Here is an 18,892-nt window from a genome sequence, read left to right on the forward strand (position 1 = left end):
TCCTCCAGGTGTGTGGAGGAGGTGCATTGGAGTCCAGAGCAGAGCAGTGTGCAGCCTTTAACACCCAAGAGTTCATGGGTCGCCTCTACAACTGGGAACCTTTCACTGAGGGTGAGGACTGAGTTAACACACACTAACACACACGGTAGTATAGGGTTTAACCACACAGTGCTTCAATGTGATAATAGGCTTACGGCAAAATTAAATGCTAGGAGAAGGGGGGGGGGGGGGGNNGGGGGGGGGGGGTGAAAAAGTGTCAATAAAATGTGTGTTTAAGTGAGTTAAATGTTGTTCTAGTATGAGTGTGTGTTGGCAGGCCTCCACTGCATGCCCAACCCACCACAATCCTTCTTCTCATTGGAGCAGGCCTACGGTTCATGTAGCATCGAGGGTGGTGAGAGTCGAGAGGAAAAGAGAATGACTGGAACTCAATCTGCTTTTATTCTTTGCACAAAACACTTTCCCTCCTCTCTTTTTCCTCTCATTTGTCCAACATCTCCCTTCCTCTCCTGCCAAGCTTCTCCTCCCAGCTCTGACTAAGCACACAGATTCCTACTGAGTGAGATAAAGAAAGAGAGAAAGAGAGAGAGAGAGGTGAGAGGTGATGGGATGCAAGTGTTTTGTCACGTGACCACTGGGAGCAAAGGGAGACAACGTGGCCTGTGTGTTTGTGTGTGTGTCTTTATTTCTCCATACTTAATGTGTGAGGCTGTCCGTGTGTGGTGGTGTGTGTTTGTTTACTTACTTGTTAAGTGTACAATAGTTCAGCGCAGTGGAGATTGTGTCTATTTATCTTTGTTTTCCGATGCTGGGGGGGAAAGACAGAGGAAGAGAGAAAACACTAAACAGATATTTGAGGAATTTGATGGAGAGAATATTACAAACATGGGGATTTTGGGAGTGAGAGAACAGAGGAGGGAGAGAGAAAGAGAGTAGAGAGGAACACAGCTGTGAGATCATATCAGCAGTATTTGTCATTAGACTTATGCATACAAGCTGCTGTGTATGTACAGTATGATCTCATTGGCAAGTGTGTTTGTACTGTAGATGAATTGGCTTAATGGATCTGAGATGATATGTGGAAAAATGTGTGTGCATGTATGTTTGTTTATCTGTCTGTCTGTGCATTTGTGATTGCTGTATCAGCTGGTTGTGAGAGTGTAGAGCTACTACATTAGTCTGGTTTTATTCTGTCTTAAAACAATACACACAAAATTAAAAACATAGTAACCCAATGAAGATGTTAGGAAGAATGACACAGGAAAAAAACAATATCAAAGCTGCACTAAACAATATTCTATATTACTACTACTATATACTAACAATTAAGCAAAAAAGACTGTATCTAATGTGAAAGGTTTGCTTATAGTGATGAACCCACAGAGAAATGTAACCCGACTCTGCACTTCCACTCTGCCCTATGGAGCATTTTAGTATCTTTGGGCTAATTGTTTTTGTGTTATGGGCCTCAAATTTACAGTTTTCACTGTCACAAATCTCATTAACCGCAATTACAGAAGCAGCAGGCAGCTGTTTATGGTGAAAAAGTGCCAATTAACCCGCTTTACACTACCTGGTCAGCAAAGTAACTTATTTGTGGTGACATGTACTGGGTGTACTCGGGTTGCCTCTCACCCAGTATGAGCTGGCCACACAAAGGATAAGCGTTTACAGATAATGGATGGATGAAATAATTTATTTCCATTGCTTGTTTAAAAGGTCAGAGGCAGGGACTCTGCTGGTAGATTCCCTGCCTTGCTCAAGACAACACAGAGCGAGTACAGTTTTGAGGATGCAGGCAGATCTAGACTATGTACGCTGCACATCTGTACCAGGAGTCATCGCCGGGGTATCAACTGGAGTCTAACTGTCTGCGTAAACACACACCACCCCCCGTCTCTGTGTGTTTGTGAGGGGAAAAAGCGTGAGATTACTGTATTTATCCTGAATTGAGCTGCTCTTAAATTCTTTCTATCTGTGCATCCTTGCCCTCTGCTCTACTCTGGCTTATTTTAAACCACTGTGACCTTGAGATCTGCTGAGAAGAGGAGAGGACTGGAGATAGAGCGAGAGATAGAGAGAGAGAGGAAGGGAGGAAAAACAGAGAACTGATAGGGGGGTAAATCATGGTTCTGCCACTAGAAAGACAAGACTTGGTCATATTACTGCAAGCCACCAAATTGCAGATGTCACCTTTTGTTGGTGTCTGTCTCTTAAATACAGTACTGTACGTATCAAAACTGTATGCAGATGACATCAGCTGTGTCAGACACACTCGATCTGCTCTGGAGCTGATCCTTTTCCACTCTGCTAAGTAAACTCTATCGCACTGTTTACTCCAGTCCGGTCCCATTGGCTACAACCCAAACCTTCATATCTAGCTTCCCATCAACACACTGGAGGCTGTGAGGACCGAGGAGTGTGTGTGTGTGTTTTGAATGGTGTGTTAGTCATTTCTCTCCAGCTGCACTCATCTGTTTAGGACTTTGTACGGCGCTGCAAATATTTCCCGTTAGTATTTATGTTACACTGTGCAGTCAGCTCTTGCTACTTAGTGTGCAATCTTTTGCCTCCAAGGTGACAGCCCTGTTATGTATGTACTGCACAGTGTTGTGGCCTATAGTTTGGAACTGGAAGCTTAAACTGTAAAGCTGCCACTGCAGTGATAAACCACAGAAGTGATAGTCCTGGTTCATATTAGTGGTAATGTTTCCTCCCACAAGCTCTGCTCTCGATAAAAGTACCGCTTTAATTCTGTAAGCACTGCACGTGCAGGTGTTGTTTTACTTGAATATTCCCTTTTTTTCAGGCCTCATCCCCTCTCTGCGCACTCATCCTCCCCTCTTCCTGTCCCAATGCCTCTCTCTTTCTCTCTCACTGTTGGAGTTTGTTTAGACGGAGAGATAGTGGGGAAGTATATTTAGACAACATATATTCCACTGTCTGAACACTAAGCTCAGAGAGGGAGAGAGGGAGAGAGAGACAGTGGAAGAGAAAGAGACGCCAGAGATTGAGGCGAAGAGAGAAACAGAGAAGCAGAGAGAAGTAGCAAGAGACAAATGAAAGATAAAGACCAAAAATAGACTCCAAGGTGATTAGGAGTTGGAGAGTGCTCGAACATGACTTCGGGGCAAGAAGAAGAGGAGATGGAGAATAAGGGAGATGAGGAGGGAGAATACAGAGAGTACATGAGTGGCAACACGTATCCCACTTTTAGCTCCCCCTCTCTTTTCTGTCACTGTCTCCAGTCTAATCTCTCAAAGATAACTATGACAGACGGAAAGAGAGAACCAGGGTGGAGAGAGAGAGGGTGGGAACACTGCTTCCCTTTCTCTTTCTCTTTCTAATTTTGTACTGTATATCTGTCTCTCTGCAAGTATCAGACAGTAGCAAAAGAATCATAACACATAACTGGAGACAGAAGTTTGGCTCATTTGTATGGTAGTCATCGACAGTGACTCATGCTTAATACACGTTATTGTACAGTAGTACTAACAAGACATTCGTGTGTTAATCAAAAATAGTTACATCAATAAAATCAATTGGTAAAATCAGTAAAAGCTGAATTTTTATCCCATATTTAAATGTCAAGTACTTTAAAATAACAGATTTGTTTTATAATAAGTACCATCAGATTAAGCTAAAAATAATAAATCATTTTAAAAAAAGGAATTGAAGCAGTTTTGGTCCCACATTATTGAAATCAGAGACAGAAAGACAACACTCCTTTATAACTTTTTCTATCTCTCATAGGCACTAGATAGTTTCCATGTATGCTGATAACACTTTGTTGTATGTTGGTGAATCACTTTCTAATGTTTTATACCATGTGCTCGGCAAGTATTGTGAAGCAGATGTTTGCCAAAGCTGAAGGACCACCACTACATTTTCAAAATATATTTCTAAGCAAATTGATGTACTACTACTACTCTTACTAACCTTGTGCGAGAATCTTTCTTCTGGTTCTGTGTAACGAACCATCTGGTGCAGTCAGGTTAATGCATTACCTTCATTTCCCTACAAAGTTGTGGAAGATAAACATCCAGCCTGGGTCAATTGCTTCACGTGTATAACTTCCAGACCACTTCCAGCCACTTAGTGAGATAAAATACACTCTTCAATGTCTTAACATATTTGGTCAGACAAACAACCATAAATCCGGATTTCTAACTCGCAAAGGCACAAACCTGTACTCAGTGTCTCAGTCCAAACTGTACTGTCTTTGGTCGAGACTCACAATGTGGCTCATCCCTGTTGCTGAGGTATTTTGGAAATCTACTGAAGAAAGCCTATAGGCCACTTTTTGTCATTAAGATAACACTTGGTTCACTCTGCCTTCCCACTGAAATACACCAAGCCTCATGTGCACCTTATCCTTCTGTTTGGGTGGTGTCCTGCTGAAATGGAAACCAACAAAACAATGAAATGGCATCTGAACAGTCCAGTTTTACTAATCCTTCTCTTCACTCTGGAGGTTTGCTGTTTTAATTTACCATGACCTGTCCACTGTTTTATACCTGGCAAACCTTTGTTGTACTTTATTTATAGAGATTCAAGGAACTTCAGAGATTCTGTGAAAGCATATGGAGTTCCTTTGAATTCAATACATACCTTTTGCATTCTCTCTTGGACACACAAGGGGAAACCAGGGGTCTGGTATTTGACCTTTAGTCTTTGTTCTTGGCTATCTCTTATGGTCAAGAGGTCATTCTCTTATGAGCCTCTTGACTTTGAAAATGGTAGGGGCTCTAGGTTACCTGCTGATGATGGCTTATTTGAACTTGGAGAAGAAATATTTTCATGGTGAGACAATCTTCATTGTTATTATATGAAAATTAAGTAGTAATATTAGAAATGCACTTTTATTACTTATTTTTACAAAAGAAGTGTTTTTGGAGAGAAATGGCTATTTTTCAAATTACATCAAAGACAGGATAATATGACTGTACAATTGTTTATATTCATGTAGAACTTAATCGTATTAAGTAGTAGTTAATATAACATTTCTGTCTTAAGAAATATGACACCATAGTAAGAAGTCACAATTTCAGGAGCACAGAATTTATGCTTTTAACCCTTGAACTCCCAGTGACAGAAACCCCTCCCTCCCTTCTGCAACTAAATCTATGACCCCTTACTCATGCTATGAGATCATGTCTATATAGCTCTATTTCACACAAACACACACACACACACACCAGCTCTGCCAGACGCCTTTAACCCCTGTTACACCCCCCAATCTCCAAGCTCAAAGAGCAATGATGAACAGCGGGGCCACTCACTGTCCCTTCCTGCCTTTATCACCCGTTCCTCTATCGCGTTCTCTCTTCTTTAAAGTTTAAAGCCTTCTTTAAACTGCTTATTTGCTTTCTTTCAAAAAATGAGACAAGAAGATCATCTCATGTCTGTGTGTTAAAAGAGAACTCCACATTTTGTCAATGCATTTCTATTACATTGTCGGACCCACAATGGAATTTTTTTTTTAATTTGTTGCTGCAAAATCAGAGCTATATTTTCTTTTTTACTCCACACACATCTATCTTGTCACAACCTGCACCTTTATTACCCAACATGCAATGTTTACATGGACATTCATCATTTTAAAACTTTTAATCCTCAGCTCCACATGACGCTGACTCAAGTAACATATCTTGAGGCAGTTTATCAACGCAACTCCCTCTGGACACACGAAAGACTTAATACAACTTTTTTCACATTTGCAGTAGCACTCCTCAGGACGTGTAAACAGACTTTGGTGTGTAAAATTGGCACACTTGCCCTTTACACACAGAGCTGGAGGTAGGATGTGGTTAGCCTAGTTTAGCATAGACACTGGGGAAATAGCAAGCTTGGCTCAGTCCAAAGTTCAAAAATATACTTACCAACACCTTTAAAGCTCGGTAAATAACACATTGTGTATCTTGTTTGTTTAATCCTTACAGAAACAAATGTGTAAAAATTACAATTTGTGGTTTTGAAAGTTAAAGGTTTCATGTAACATCTGTGTGACGACTGATTGATATCTTCTCATAGAAAGAAAGTAAATATTTCCCAAGAACTATTTAAACATGCTTATTGTATTTCACCACGTACTCGTCTTACTTTCTCTACATTTTTTGCCATCACCCCACCCCTATTCCCTTATGAGATCCTCTGTATTCTGCACTCATCCGCCTATTCTCTCAGTACTGAAAGGTTTCAATTTCCTCTTTTACCTTGAAGCTGTCTTCTCTTTCTCTGATTCTTCCCTTCTGTTCGCTCTTCCCAACTACGTGTCTCACTGCTGTGTGCGCCCGTTAGGTTCCTCTCATAAATCAAACCTTCCTCAGGCTTATGTTTACACCTCTCTTCTGGGTATGTATCTCCTGGGAAGGTGCAGCAGTGAGTGCACTCGTACATCTGAGCAGCAGGGGAAATAGCTAATCACTCTGGTGCTGTCTGACAGTCAGGGGTTATATGGCCTTGCCTCAGTTTCCTGACCACATGGAAAGATGTTCAGCGCCCAGCTGGGTCTTCTCCACACCAGGCAGACGCACAAAGAAACTAAATACAGTCATACAGGAGATTTTACACACATTTATGACAAACATATACGTTGTGCAATAATCCTCCTATCCTCTCTATGTTGCAGTTGGTGCGGACAAGCAGTGCGAGCTGACCTGCAGACCTGCCGGCTACCGTTTCTATGTTCGTCAGGCCGAGCGCGTTAGAGACGGGACACCCTGCTTCAACGTCAGCTCAAACGATGTGTGTGTAGAAGGACAGTGTCTGGTGAGTGTATTTAAATGTGTGAGATTTTGGCTTCAAGTGACTGAGCCCAAGTCCCTCCTGTCTAAACGGGGGTAGACAAAGTCCAGAAACTGGCTCTCTTAGTCTCATGTCTGGAGGCTGATTTAAGCCTGGCATTCACATTCAGTGATTCAGTCTCCAATCGTTTTGTTATTACCTTACGCTGGGCCTCTTTTCTCTGTTTCCTAAGTCTCATTTACACTCTTTCTGATTTTGCAGAAATCAGACCTTCTGTTTCTGGTAGGAATCTGGCCAGCGACAGTTAGCAATTTACTCAAAAAACGCTGAAATAAACACTGGCACTGGATGTGAAATGTCAACTAGATTGGAATTAGCTATTCCTTGCCCTGCCCCCACCCTTCTTCCCTCATCTCTCTTGTTCTCCTACCCCACGTTTTTCCCCCTCATTGTCTGACCCATCACTCACATCTTTTCCCCTGTTTTTTTCTGCCAGACCGAGGGCTGCGATGGGGTACTGGGCTCCGGCTCTGTGATTGACAAATGTGGAGTCTGTGGTGGGCGGGAAACCTCCTGTCGAAAGGTGACTGGAAGCTTCCAAAATGTCACGGTTCCCCTTGGTTACCACAAGATCCTTGACATCCCGCCCGGAGCTACATTCATTAACATCACAGAGAGACGAGCGAGTCCTAATTACCTGGGTAATGACACAAACAAAAGCACGCGCACACACATGCAATTTAAGATTTCTCAAATAATAGTAGTTGTGGCTCCAGTAAAAGTGAGACGTTGGCGAGGGAATTGCAGATTTGGGAATGAGATTTGGCCTATGAGTATGTGTGTGCTGGCTTAGACTAAGACTGTAAATTTTGCAGCCTCACAGACTCCGTGCGGATAAAGCCAGAATTGTGTTAGAGCCCAAAAGGAACTGGTGAAGTGTGTATGTGTATGTGGGACTGTTTGTCTTGCCAGCCCCCTGTTCGGTAACAAAACAGCACTCCAAAGGTTGTATGTGTCTGTCTGAGTCTGTGTTTGTTATCATGGGGTTTTTTCAAGAGTTCGCCACTTTGTAGACTAAACAAGGTCAAAATAAGAAAAGAAAACTTGACTCAAGTCTAGCTTCATTCCTCTTGTCTGCCTTTCTGACACTCTGCCCCCACCCCCTATTTCTCCAGCCATGAGGAGTGGCACTGGGGCTTCAGTGGTGAATGGGCGGTGGGCTGTGGACCCTCCAGGGGAGTACCAGGCGGGAGGGACTACCTTCACCTACACCCGACCTAGAGCACAGGCAGAGGGGGAGGAAGAGAAGGGCGAGTCCCTCAGGGCTCCAGGACCCACCACCACACAGCTACAGCTATATGTAAGTATTGGACCACAGGAAGGCATTTATTCTAACCCTGTAAGCAAACATGAACCCGAGCATGACAAAATTAAGTTAATGATAAGAATCGCATACATACATGGACACACATGTATACACAGTGTTTCACATCTCTATAACATTGCCGTAAGCCCAAGGCTATGCTCTCCTGCTCTGTGTCAAGATCCTCCAGATAGCCAGCATTATTTGAGTATTATGGTGGGATAAAGTCAGCTATAGTAAAGCTAAGCCTGAGCCACATCTGACTATACACGGCTTAATAATAACGACTCTAACCTCAGGCTAAGATCTTATTAAAGAACAGGAGTCATCTGCAGCTTTGCATTCAGTAGCTACAGGGCAGGAGGGGGGTAAAAATAGCAAGCATCCACCAAAGCTGGTGGTCGATCTCCTCTGGAATCACGTGCATTTTTAAGTCTTGGGATTTTCAAATAAGACATAAAAAGACTAAAAGTCTATAACCAGCCACGCCAGTAGCACCACGAGGCTGCTCATTGCACACTGGAAACAGCTAGCCTCACTCTGTCCAAAGGTAACACAATTTGTCTATCAGCACCTCTAAAGCTCAATATTAAACACATTATAACTTGTTTTCTTTAGTCTGAACAAACAGTGTAAAAACAACACAACACAGTTTTACATTGTCATGAACTGAGGTAACGAAGCTTGGGGGACCATGAGCACTTCCATCAATTTAATGTCAGTCCATCCCGTTGGTATTGAGATATGTTGGACTGATTGTATTACATTGCCGTCTCTGGCATAAAATAGCAGATCACAATGTTGTTGCCAGGGGACTCCAGCTGATTAAGTTTAGATGACCTTGACTATGTTAAGTCTTGTAAGATAGGGCACAGGGCTTCATAGTAAGAGACATAGTGGCAAGCATACACCCTGCTGTGGTATCCTTGAACATGACACTGCGAGGGCCATAAGGGCTAAACTGTAACTCATCCTGGTCTCTAACATAAACGTAACGTAAATCTTTAAAGCTGTTTTAGAGTATTACTTATTGTTTGCTGCTTTTCACCTAGTTCTGTCTCTTCTCTCACCCTGTTTTACTCGCCAGATCATTTTCCACAAGGAGAACCCAGGCATCGACTATGAGTTTTATATCCCGGTGGAGAAGAAGGAGGCAGAGAGGGAGAGGCTGACAGAGAGAGAGAGGGAGACACCCAGAGAGGCACCCAGAGAGAGGCAGAGGGAGCGAGAGCCAGGGAGAGCACCCCTTCGCAGTACGTCCATCGCACTTCTGATTTCCCTTCTTTTGTTGTGCAGCCTTGTTTTCTGTGTGTTCTGTACAGTAGGAGACACTACGCTCTCGACAGTCATGTTCAGCACATACTTGAATCTTGTCAGTGGCAGAACTGAACCCTAAATCAAGATCTCAGCATTCATTCTTTCCAAATTACTCAAGGAAACACCACTGCAACCCATGTCCTTGGAGAATGATTGACGTGTTTATGGTTTAGGATGGGTGTGGTTGTGGGCCAAGTGGGAGGGATTATTGTGTGTAAGTGTGTTTGTGTGTTTGTATATGACCTAGATGGGAGGCTATCTGGTCCACATGTTCGCTGTCATGAGACCCTGACCTCATCATGACATCATTAGCCTCTGACTCATTGCCTTCCTCCTGTTCTCAACATTTCAACATTCATGTTTTGCTTCTTTCTTCCCTCTATATCGCTCCTCTCTGCTCCTCCTCATATCTGTTTCCCAATCTTCTCCTCTCTCTAATTTGTATAAATCTATTTTTTTCTTCTCTCGCAGGTCCTCTCACCGTATCAGTAGAAGACCCTCCTCCTGCTCCTCCTCCTATTTCGGTCCCTTCACTTCCCTCTTCCTCCTCCTCCTCGTCCTCTGTGTTTTCTCCCCCCTCCTCGGACCGGTGGACACCTGAGAGGTCACGTCCTCGAGGCTCTGCACCCAACAGGAATGCTCGGATCCCCCCTCGCACAGACCTACCACTGGACACTCAGCCACCATTTGTGTGGAGGAGAGGCGGACTCACCGACTGTTCTGTTTCCTGTGGCAAAGGTTAGATTCAGATTAGCCTTGCAGATCTTCATATTTGTGTCATTTTTAAATTAATCGAAATTAAATACTCAAAATGATATTTATTCACTTGGATGGTGTGATGCCTCCCTCCTCTGGTTGGTAGGTGCAAGTACAAGAACATGGAGTTTATGTCTTTCTCATTCTGTGGATCTATTTATCTCTCTCTCTCTCTCTGTAGGTACTCAGTACCGAGTCATTCTGTGTATAGACCGCCATACAGATGAGGAAGTCCCAGAGAGGAAATGTGATTCTGCAGCCAAACCTGTCCCCGAGGAGGAGCCTTGTAACACACATCCCTGCCCACCATTGTGAGTAAATACACAGTTAACTTGAAGAGATACACATTATATATACCTTAAAAAGATTTATATTCAGTTCCAAAACTTCAGCTCTCCAGGATGTGAAAGTAATGCATTTTGCTACAGAAGCCAGTGCAGCTTTCACACACAAATCACACTGCAGAATCTCCTTATGTAGTCATTGCTGACTTGATGATTAGACTCTGCAAACAGATTATTATGAGAGGAAACCAGTGGATGCCAGGGAGGGACCAAAACATGCTCACTGAAATCTAAAAGACCATCATTTTTGGATAATGGTTGACTTCATTGTCAGGATACCAGTGAAGTGAGCTGACATGTGCATCTAATACTGACACACAGTCTTGGATTTTATTGAAATAGTTGTCTGAAGGCATATTATTTTGTGTTATTTCACAGCTTCATTTCTCTCTCTCTCTTTCTCCCTCACTGTTTCTCTCAGCTGGGAGGCCAGTTCATGGTCTGAGTGCAGCGTGTCCTGTGGCCCTGGCGTGCAGCAGAGGCAGCTCCAGTGCAGGCAGAGCTTTGGGGACCGCTCCACCATGGTCCACCCACAGCGCTGCGCCAACCTCACACCACCAGAGTCCACACAGGCGTGTGAGCTCCGCCTCTGCTCCCACTGGGAGGTCAGCTCTGACTGGAGCACGGTAGGTCAACAACACCAGTGTGTCACTGGGAAATGGATTTGCTAATGGGGGTGCGGACATGGTAAAAGAGGCCAAGTCACAGAAGCAAACACAGACTGAAAGAGAGAGAGAGTGGGTGGAGTTGGGTTAAAATAAACAAAACATTTTTGTGTGTACAAAGTTCTTTTTATTTTTGACATGGGACTTTTTATGTGGCTCTGTCATAAATTTAAATTTTAGTTCCTTCATTAGGTTACCATATAACTATTTAAGTTCTTTTCAAGTTGGAGACTGCTGTAGGCACTGCGCCATGGGCTGGGTTGCAACAAACCATTTTTTAAGATCATGGTTAATTTAAGTTTTTCTATTAATCAGTTGCATATGTTGAATGAATAAAACATTTATAATAGATAATAATAACAAAAGCACACAGTTCACAACAACCAACAACTGTTCTGCAGCCAATTGCTCTTTTGGGAACAAATAAAGGATTTATTGATTGAAAATCAACTGTCAGCTAGTATTATGCCCTTTCTCTCATCTGTTTATACTCATTATTGTGTTTCTCCTCTCCATTTGTCATAGTGCTCCGTGGACTGTGGAGTTGGGAGGAGGACAAGGAGTGTGCGCTGCCTCAGCGACCAAGGCAGCATCGTAAACGACAAGGAGTGCAACTCCAGGGCTCGCCCACAGGGAAGTGAGGAGTGCAACATGGGTCCCTGTGTGACTAACTGGTACTTTACTGACTGGTCCAACACTGTGAGTAACACCCATACACAGAAGCAAATGAAGAAACATACACAGCACTTAACAGTAATCCTCAACATGATCTTCCACTTTGTCCCTCAGTGTTCGGCACAGTGTGGCCCAGGGGTGCAGAGGAGGGAGGTGGTGTGTCTGACTCGAGGAGGGGTCAGGGAGGGTGGAGGAGGAGGGGACTGTGTTGGGGACAAACCAGCAGAGATGAAGGCCTGCAACGGGGGTCCCTGTGTGGCAACAACCATGTGGTACAGCAGCCCCTGGACACAGGTAGGATGCAGGGAAAACAGATTCAAACCTCTGAGATTCTACAATTATAGACACTTATATTGACACCTAACTTTAATTAATACTTTATGTAGTCCTTTGTGTTATCTTGCATTTTATTAAATTCTTCTGCTTGGTTTTTTTTGTACATAAAGGTTTGTTTAGGAGTAAAAGGGCAGTCACAAACACAGCTATTGTATTCCTTGTAACTAGTTCTTGTTATTTTTCCAGTGTAATGTCCAATGTGGGAATGGAACTCAGCGACGAGACATAATTTGTGTCCGGAAGACAGGGAATGATTTTACTGTCGCATCAGCCAGTGAGTGTGCACATCTGGACAAGCCTGTCGCGGTCCAAGAGTGTGAGATGGGAGAGTGTCAGCCGCAGTGGTTCACAACAGAGTGGAGTGCGGTGAGAGACAAAGGGACACAATTAATTGAGAATTAAATGTTGGAAAGAGAAAATTAGAACTGTGTTTTTTTACACTCTCTCTCTGCCTTTGTTCTCAGTGCTCACGTTCTTGTGGAAAAGGCTTACAAATGAGGGAGGTACGGTGTTTAACGCAAGATAAAAAGCACAGCCATGACTGTGATTTGCGCCCCAAACCTGAACAGGAGCAAATCTGCAACACAATTCCCTGCAGTCCACAAGTCTCAGGTTGGTTGTGTGTGACGTTGTGACAGCATATTCATGTGTGTTCTCGGTCATTCTCCCTACCAACCTCTCTCCTCCTCGTCTCTGTTCACAGACGAAAATTGCCGGGACAGACGTCACAACTGCGTGATGGTGGTTCAGGCCAGGCTGTGCGTCTACTCTTACTACAAGAGCGCCTGCTGTGCCTCGTGCACCCAGAGTGCTCAGCGTGCCAAGAGGCACTGATCAGCCAATCACAGACAGCCAAGGTGTGCAAGAAGTCATGGATGGGGTCAAAAGGGCTGATGACAAGTGTGTAGAAAAGGACAGCCCAGAGTAGACATAATCCCTGCGACAGCCGTCAGAAAACATTTATTTTCTCTTTTCTCCTGAATCTTCAGGTAAAACACTGTGAAAGCAGCCGGTTCCTTTTTCCAGTTCTCTGCCTACTATTTTATATTGTCTTTTTAGAACCACAAATTCCACTGAGCTTGCTTCTGTTTACTTTGTGCATTAGCTTTAACAGGTTCACAGTGTGTCACACAGGACTGAGTGATGCATTTGCGATGATTTAAACTCTTTTCTATAGCTGAGAGATTGTAACGGAAGGTTCTCACTGACGACACGGCTGTGTTTCAACAGCAAATTTAGCCTTAAAAAGAAATTGTCTCTTATATACAGGATCTTAAAACAGATGACAGATCAAACATACATACCACTAATTATTAAAAGAAATGTGCTGAACAAATAATTACCATGTATGCTAGATAAACTGTGTATACTAAATACTATGTGTGCTGAAGATCTACTGGAATAGATCTGCTGTGCTTGTGTACAATGCAGACGTCTCCCACTGCGCTACAGTGGCCCAACTAAGCTAGAAGGATTTCATTAACATATTGTGTGTCTTTTTTTCCTTTTGCCAAAAATATTTCCTCAAGTGTCCTCTTATTGTGCAGTTCAGTATTTGGACAGATGAACCAAAGGTGTGGGGTTGAGCATGGCAGTAGGTGACCAAATATATCAGAGCAGGAAGAGGTGAGATTCTTCCTGAACTAGAAGGATATGAGACAAAGATGGTAAACACAGAGTCTGTAGAGTCCTTCAGCATATTAATGTCACTTACATACATTGTTTTAAAGTGGGCTGTTGGAGTTAAAATCCACAGCTAGTTGCAGTTGTGTTTTTACTAAACTAAAGACGATGCTGCTGCTAAATAACAGAAAAAAAGGCACAAAAAAAAGAAATACATTTAAAAAATCAAAGTATAAAGTGATGAGACTGGTGTTGTTCTGTACCTTTCTTATTGTCAACAAATCACACAATGTGTTAGTCTGTCAATACTTTCTGACTTCTCAACCATGTCTGTTGGTTCCTACTGATGACATAAATCTTTAGTAATTTTCTAAAACAGCTCGGAAAGACAGGGAAGGTGGGAGGTAGAGGAGGGATGACAGGCAGCAAAGGGCTCTACCAGGGGAGCTATCAGAATTTGTTTGGTACTTTTATTCTGCTGCATATTCTACTACATTAGTGAGTATTTATGACAACAGAATTGACTCAAAAATGAACTGTTCATGTTTATCTTATTGAAGAAACACATCATCCAGTGCAACAGTGTGGCTGAATTGTATGTATTTAATAATTTCTGGAACTAGTGGACCAGCTGTATGACACTTTTGGTTTTCTGGTTTTGGTCTTTTTATTTGTTTGACAATAAGAAAAATACAGAATATCGCCTTTAACCATGAAGTCAGTGATGCCACACAGGTTTGGAGATGTAAAATGATTCACTCCTGGCTGACCTAATTTTAGTGCTCTTGTCACCATGACGATTGTGTCGAGGTATTAAAAAGAACAACTTGATGTCCTCCCTGTTTTCTCACCTCATCTCAATATATATTTTATTATCCTCCATCGTCTCCTTCTTTGGAGGAGATGATGGATCTGTCCTATGAGAGTAGGTGAAGCCAGAATTAGGAAAACCTCATGGAGACTGAGAAAGCTGCTTTCTTATAACAGTTTTTTTTTAAAACTATAATTTAGCTCAAGCTATGGATCAAATGCAATCATTCTGCTTTGACCTGAAAGTAAATATTTTGCATTATGAGGCAGCGACCTCTGTATATGTGTGTAAGTACTTTTTAAACTTTTCTCTCTTCTGCTCTTGTAACAGTTTTTACTTTTTCTCTTTTTCTCTTCCCACACCTCCCAAGAAGAAACACACACACACACACACAATACACCCTGCCCACTCGAGGGTGAGGAGTCTGTATATTTGTCAGATATGTTTAATATCTATAATTTCTTTGAATAAGTAGGCGCTTATGTTTTATAACTGAGTAGATCAGAAGTGTTGTTGTAGGCCGCATTTATTCACATCTAACTGTCATATAAGTTGTATTTTGCATTTGACAAGAGAATCAGTGACTTTATTCTACTTGAGAATTGTGGATGTTTGCGTGTGTGATGTGTCTGTATGGTTGTGTGTTTTGCGATCATGGCTTTGAATGTGTCATTCTTGTCTCTAATCCCTCGTAGTAAAAATTACTTTTTATATAAAAACAAAAAAAAGGATAGTAATTTATCTATTATCTAAAGAACATGTAATTTATTTTCTGTTTTAAGAAGCTGTAGCGTATTTTCTATGTTACCACCAGAGTTTATGAGATTTATGATACACAGACTTTTTTTTATTATCATGCAAAAACAAAAAACAGTGTGGAAAAACTATTATCTCAAAGCTGCATTTTAAATAAAATTGAAACAACAGAGAAGTTAATCGGTGTCATGTTTGCTTTTGTCCACAGAATAAGGGTGATGTGGCCAGTTTCCTCCAAACGATGGCGCCGTTGAGTTTCATATACATGAATGAACAGGCCCAGTTTTCCTCAGAAATGAGTAATCTGTAGAGTAAATGTCTCTTTTTGGTGCCAAGGTTTCACTTACATTGCTTGACTTTGTAGTCAAATAGATTTTTTAAATTAATGAATGTATTCATTTATTTAACCAGGAAGTCTCTTGAGATACATTATCTGTTTTTCAAGAGTCACTTGTGCAAAATGGCACCATAAAATGATTTAGTTCAGTAGTCAGATGAGAATGCACACCGTCGATTTACAACATTCACATACAACACAGTTGAAATTACAGGACCTAGTCTTTCATGAAGCATTTTTTATATAGAATATGAGGTTTCAATGTCTGATTCAAAGACAACATGTCAAAATCAAGTTTATTGTGCAGAGTGCATAATGCAAAAAGGGTCAGATATGTCTTACTGCCTTGAGGTGGCTGCAGGAGTAGGAGTATGTTGAGTGGCATCTTGTGCAGTATTAAGAGAGGTGGGATTGGATGCCAAGTGACAGGGCCATTGAGATACTGGGGTCATGAGTCTCTCAGTTACATTTTCTGTTAATGTTATTATTTTCCAAGGTCTTCGCGATGTTTCAAAGCCTTATCCACACTTTTTTTTTATTCTGCTGGAGAAATACCAATTTGTCAAGACAATCAGTGATTTTAATGTACTTCTCACCATAAAAGCAGCCACATTTGGATATATTGAGTCTGAAAATACTGGGAACTGCCTATAAAATATACATCACCATAATGGTAAAGAGCATGCCAGGATTTCCAAGGCACTTGCCTGGTGGGACATTATCTTATGGACAGTGGGAACCATTTTCATGCATTTCCAGACCTGGGATATTGAAATAAAATATTTTTTATCTTCAAAAATCTGCTATCTTGAAATAGCTGCTGCTTTCAAACAAACAGGCCTATAAAACAGACCATTCTGAAACTTTATGAATATGGTAATAGTGTTACAGCCTCCCTCGTCTTTGCTCTTGCACTTGCGTGCGTTATAGCCGTTTCTTCTACATCGTGCAGGGAGGCTTAACAGCTCCGGTGGCGTGCTGCCCGCTGCCTGCACACCGCTCACATCCTCAGGGCGCAGCGGGCGTTGCGTGCCTCCTCTGCCGGTGCTGGGTTTGTAAGAAAGCCCCTAGTGTGGTGGTATACATGCAAGAGCGTGTGTGTGTGTGTGTGTCTGTGTATGTGTGTGTGTGGGGGGTATATATGGTGGATGAATGTGGCGGGGGATGCTGGCTTACAGAGGGCACGAGGCAAGGCAGGCAGATGGTGACCTTTTGGAGTAAATTACCATGAACCCTATGACTCTCCTTTCACTCAATCTCTCCTCCCAAGACTCTCGACACACACACACACACATCAAAGACAATAAAAAATACTGTTATCTGGTTTGTTTTGCAATAAAATTGGAGGCAGGCTTGTCTTTACATATCCCAGTGAAACAGCCCAATGTCGGCCGGTTTTCCAAAGTACATGCTGTAAAGTAGGCCAACTCCAACCCCGAGCTATCTCTCCTTCTCTCTGTCACACATTTTTTTACTCTGAGTGGGTGTGAGTGTGATTTCGGGCTCGGGCGTGAACAGCTGTAGTAGTCGTGACTGTCGTGCACGACGTCGGCGGCGCGCTTCGGCTTCACGTCAAGAGGCATCGTTTCAGCACCAAGGCCAGGGCTCGCGGCTAGAACAATAGGCGGTTCCGCGCACGGTGTCGTTCTCTAGGCGACGTCTACAAATATGTCACCGGCAAACCGCCGCGTAGGAAACGAAAAATTAAAATTAAAAATTAAAATTGTCGATTTGAACGTAGCACGTGTGTCGCTAAGTGGAGGGAATTAGGTTTTAAAGGCGGTTGAGTTTGTAAAAGGGCCGTTTTTTTTTTTTTGTTCGCGTGAGCACGGCGGGAAAGTTTGTCAACGGTCCCTGGGAGTTACGTCACGGGGTAGCAACCGCTCCGGCGAGAGGAGGAGGAGGAGGGGAGGAGAGGAAGGAGGGAGAGAAAGAGAGTAGAGGAGAGAAAGAGAGTAGAGGAGACACCGGCATTGGACGTGAAAAGCCATCCAGCCGTTGGACGGGTGAGACGCTGCGAGACGACCAGAAAATAGGAAGAATAGTAAAGTTAGAGTAGCCTCCATTAACGGTTCGGAACGGCCGTTAAACGTCGGTTCAAACGGTTGGATGTTACCCGAGATTTAAAAGCAGCCGGTAAGCCCTGCTATCACTTTGTAATTAAATAGGAATTAAAAGTAGGCTTTTTCGTGAAAGGTGAAAAAAACTATAAGCTCAGTTTTACTCTGGATTTTCCTCTCTTTTTTTTTTTTGGAGAGTCGAGAGGTTGAATTTCAGTGGGACCGGTGACAAGCTGTGATTTTTTTCTGTTTTTGAGCGGGACTCACCTGCTGGGACTTCTCTCCTCCAGACCTCCAGACCGGCGGCAACACGGGGCTTTTGTAAAAAAAAAAAAATAAATAAATAAATAAAAGACACACACACACACAGAGAGCCGAGCCTCTGAGTATCTGAACACCAGAGGAGGAGGAGAGGGAGAGTACGGCAGGCACAAAGAGCGGAGAGCATCCAGAGAGGGGAGGAAGAGGAGGACGGGACGGGAGAGAGAGAGAGAGAGAGAGAGAGAGAAAGCGGTGAGGACAACAACGGGGACCACAACAGACAGCATCCCTCTTTAATATCTGCTCTCCTCCTCCATAAGCATCCTCTGAAAAACGGTAAGCTTTAATGTTTGTGTTGTTTTTGTTCTGGTGTGTGTGTGTGTGTGTGTGTACATATATGTGTGTGTGTGTGTGTGTGTGTATGTGTACATTGAGATGGGGGGGTGGGGGGATCGGACAAAGAGCAAGGGAGCCCCATGACATCCGTGTGTATGCTGTAACCTACAGCTGGCTAAACAAAGAAACCGCTCTATTGCAATGATTTACCCCCAATCACGATGTTTCTTCTCTGCTTCATGTGCAGGGATCCTGAACGCTGTTTGTCCACCGTAAAGGTAATGCATGCTTGTAGATATTTTAGATTTATATGTATATATATGTATATTTAATTGGGAGAAAGGGGGGGGGGTCCCGTTATTGTTTTTTGATTGGCTAATTAACATTTGCGTAATTGTTTTAGCAGAAGCTAGTGGAGCCCTTTGTCATCAGGCATGGGGCAATAAATACTCAAAATAATCTTTATATTTGTTTAGATTATTGGGGCATACATTTTAAAGCACAT

At 42.7% G+C, this 18,892-nt stretch overlaps 2 protein-coding genes across 2 annotated transcripts in view; both read left to right on the plus strand.

Annotated features, from left to right (window-relative positions):
* adamtsl4 (ADAMTS-like 4) overlaps positions 1–15,573 on the plus strand; it is a gene marked incomplete at its 5' end in the record, with an annotated part of 31,406 nt that extends 15,833 nt beyond the window's left edge. Inside the window, 13 exon segments of the mRNA XM_035671789.1 lie at positions 9–111; positions 6,632–6,771; positions 7,244–7,448; positions 7,923–8,107; positions 9,198–9,363; positions 9,899–10,165; positions 10,365–10,494; positions 10,949–11,153; positions 11,718–11,891; positions 11,982–12,161; positions 12,390–12,569; positions 12,668–12,815; positions 12,907–15,573. Of these exon segments, the coding sequence (XP_035527682.1) occupies positions 9–111; positions 6,632–6,771; positions 7,244–7,448; positions 7,923–8,107; positions 9,198–9,363; positions 9,899–10,165; positions 10,365–10,494; positions 10,949–11,153; positions 11,718–11,891; positions 11,982–12,161; positions 12,390–12,569; positions 12,668–12,815; positions 12,907–13,037 (2,214 nt within the window).
* A 2,237-nt stretch (positions 15,574–17,810) lies between these two features.
* LOC118336588 (CUGBP Elav-like family member 3) overlaps positions 17,811–18,892 on the plus strand; it is a gene marked incomplete in the record, with an annotated part of 26,444 nt that continues 25,362 nt past the window's right edge. The window contains 2 exon segments of the mRNA XM_035673261.1: positions 17,811–18,387; positions 18,635–18,665.

Source organism: Morone saxatilis, unplaced genomic scaffold (assembly GCF_004916995.1).
Source record: "Morone saxatilis isolate NCDOM2014 unplaced genomic scaffold, NCSU_SB_2.0 Contig24, whole genome shotgun sequence".
NCBI classification, from domain to species: domain Eukaryota; kingdom Metazoa; phylum Chordata; class Actinopteri; family Moronidae; genus Morone; species Morone saxatilis.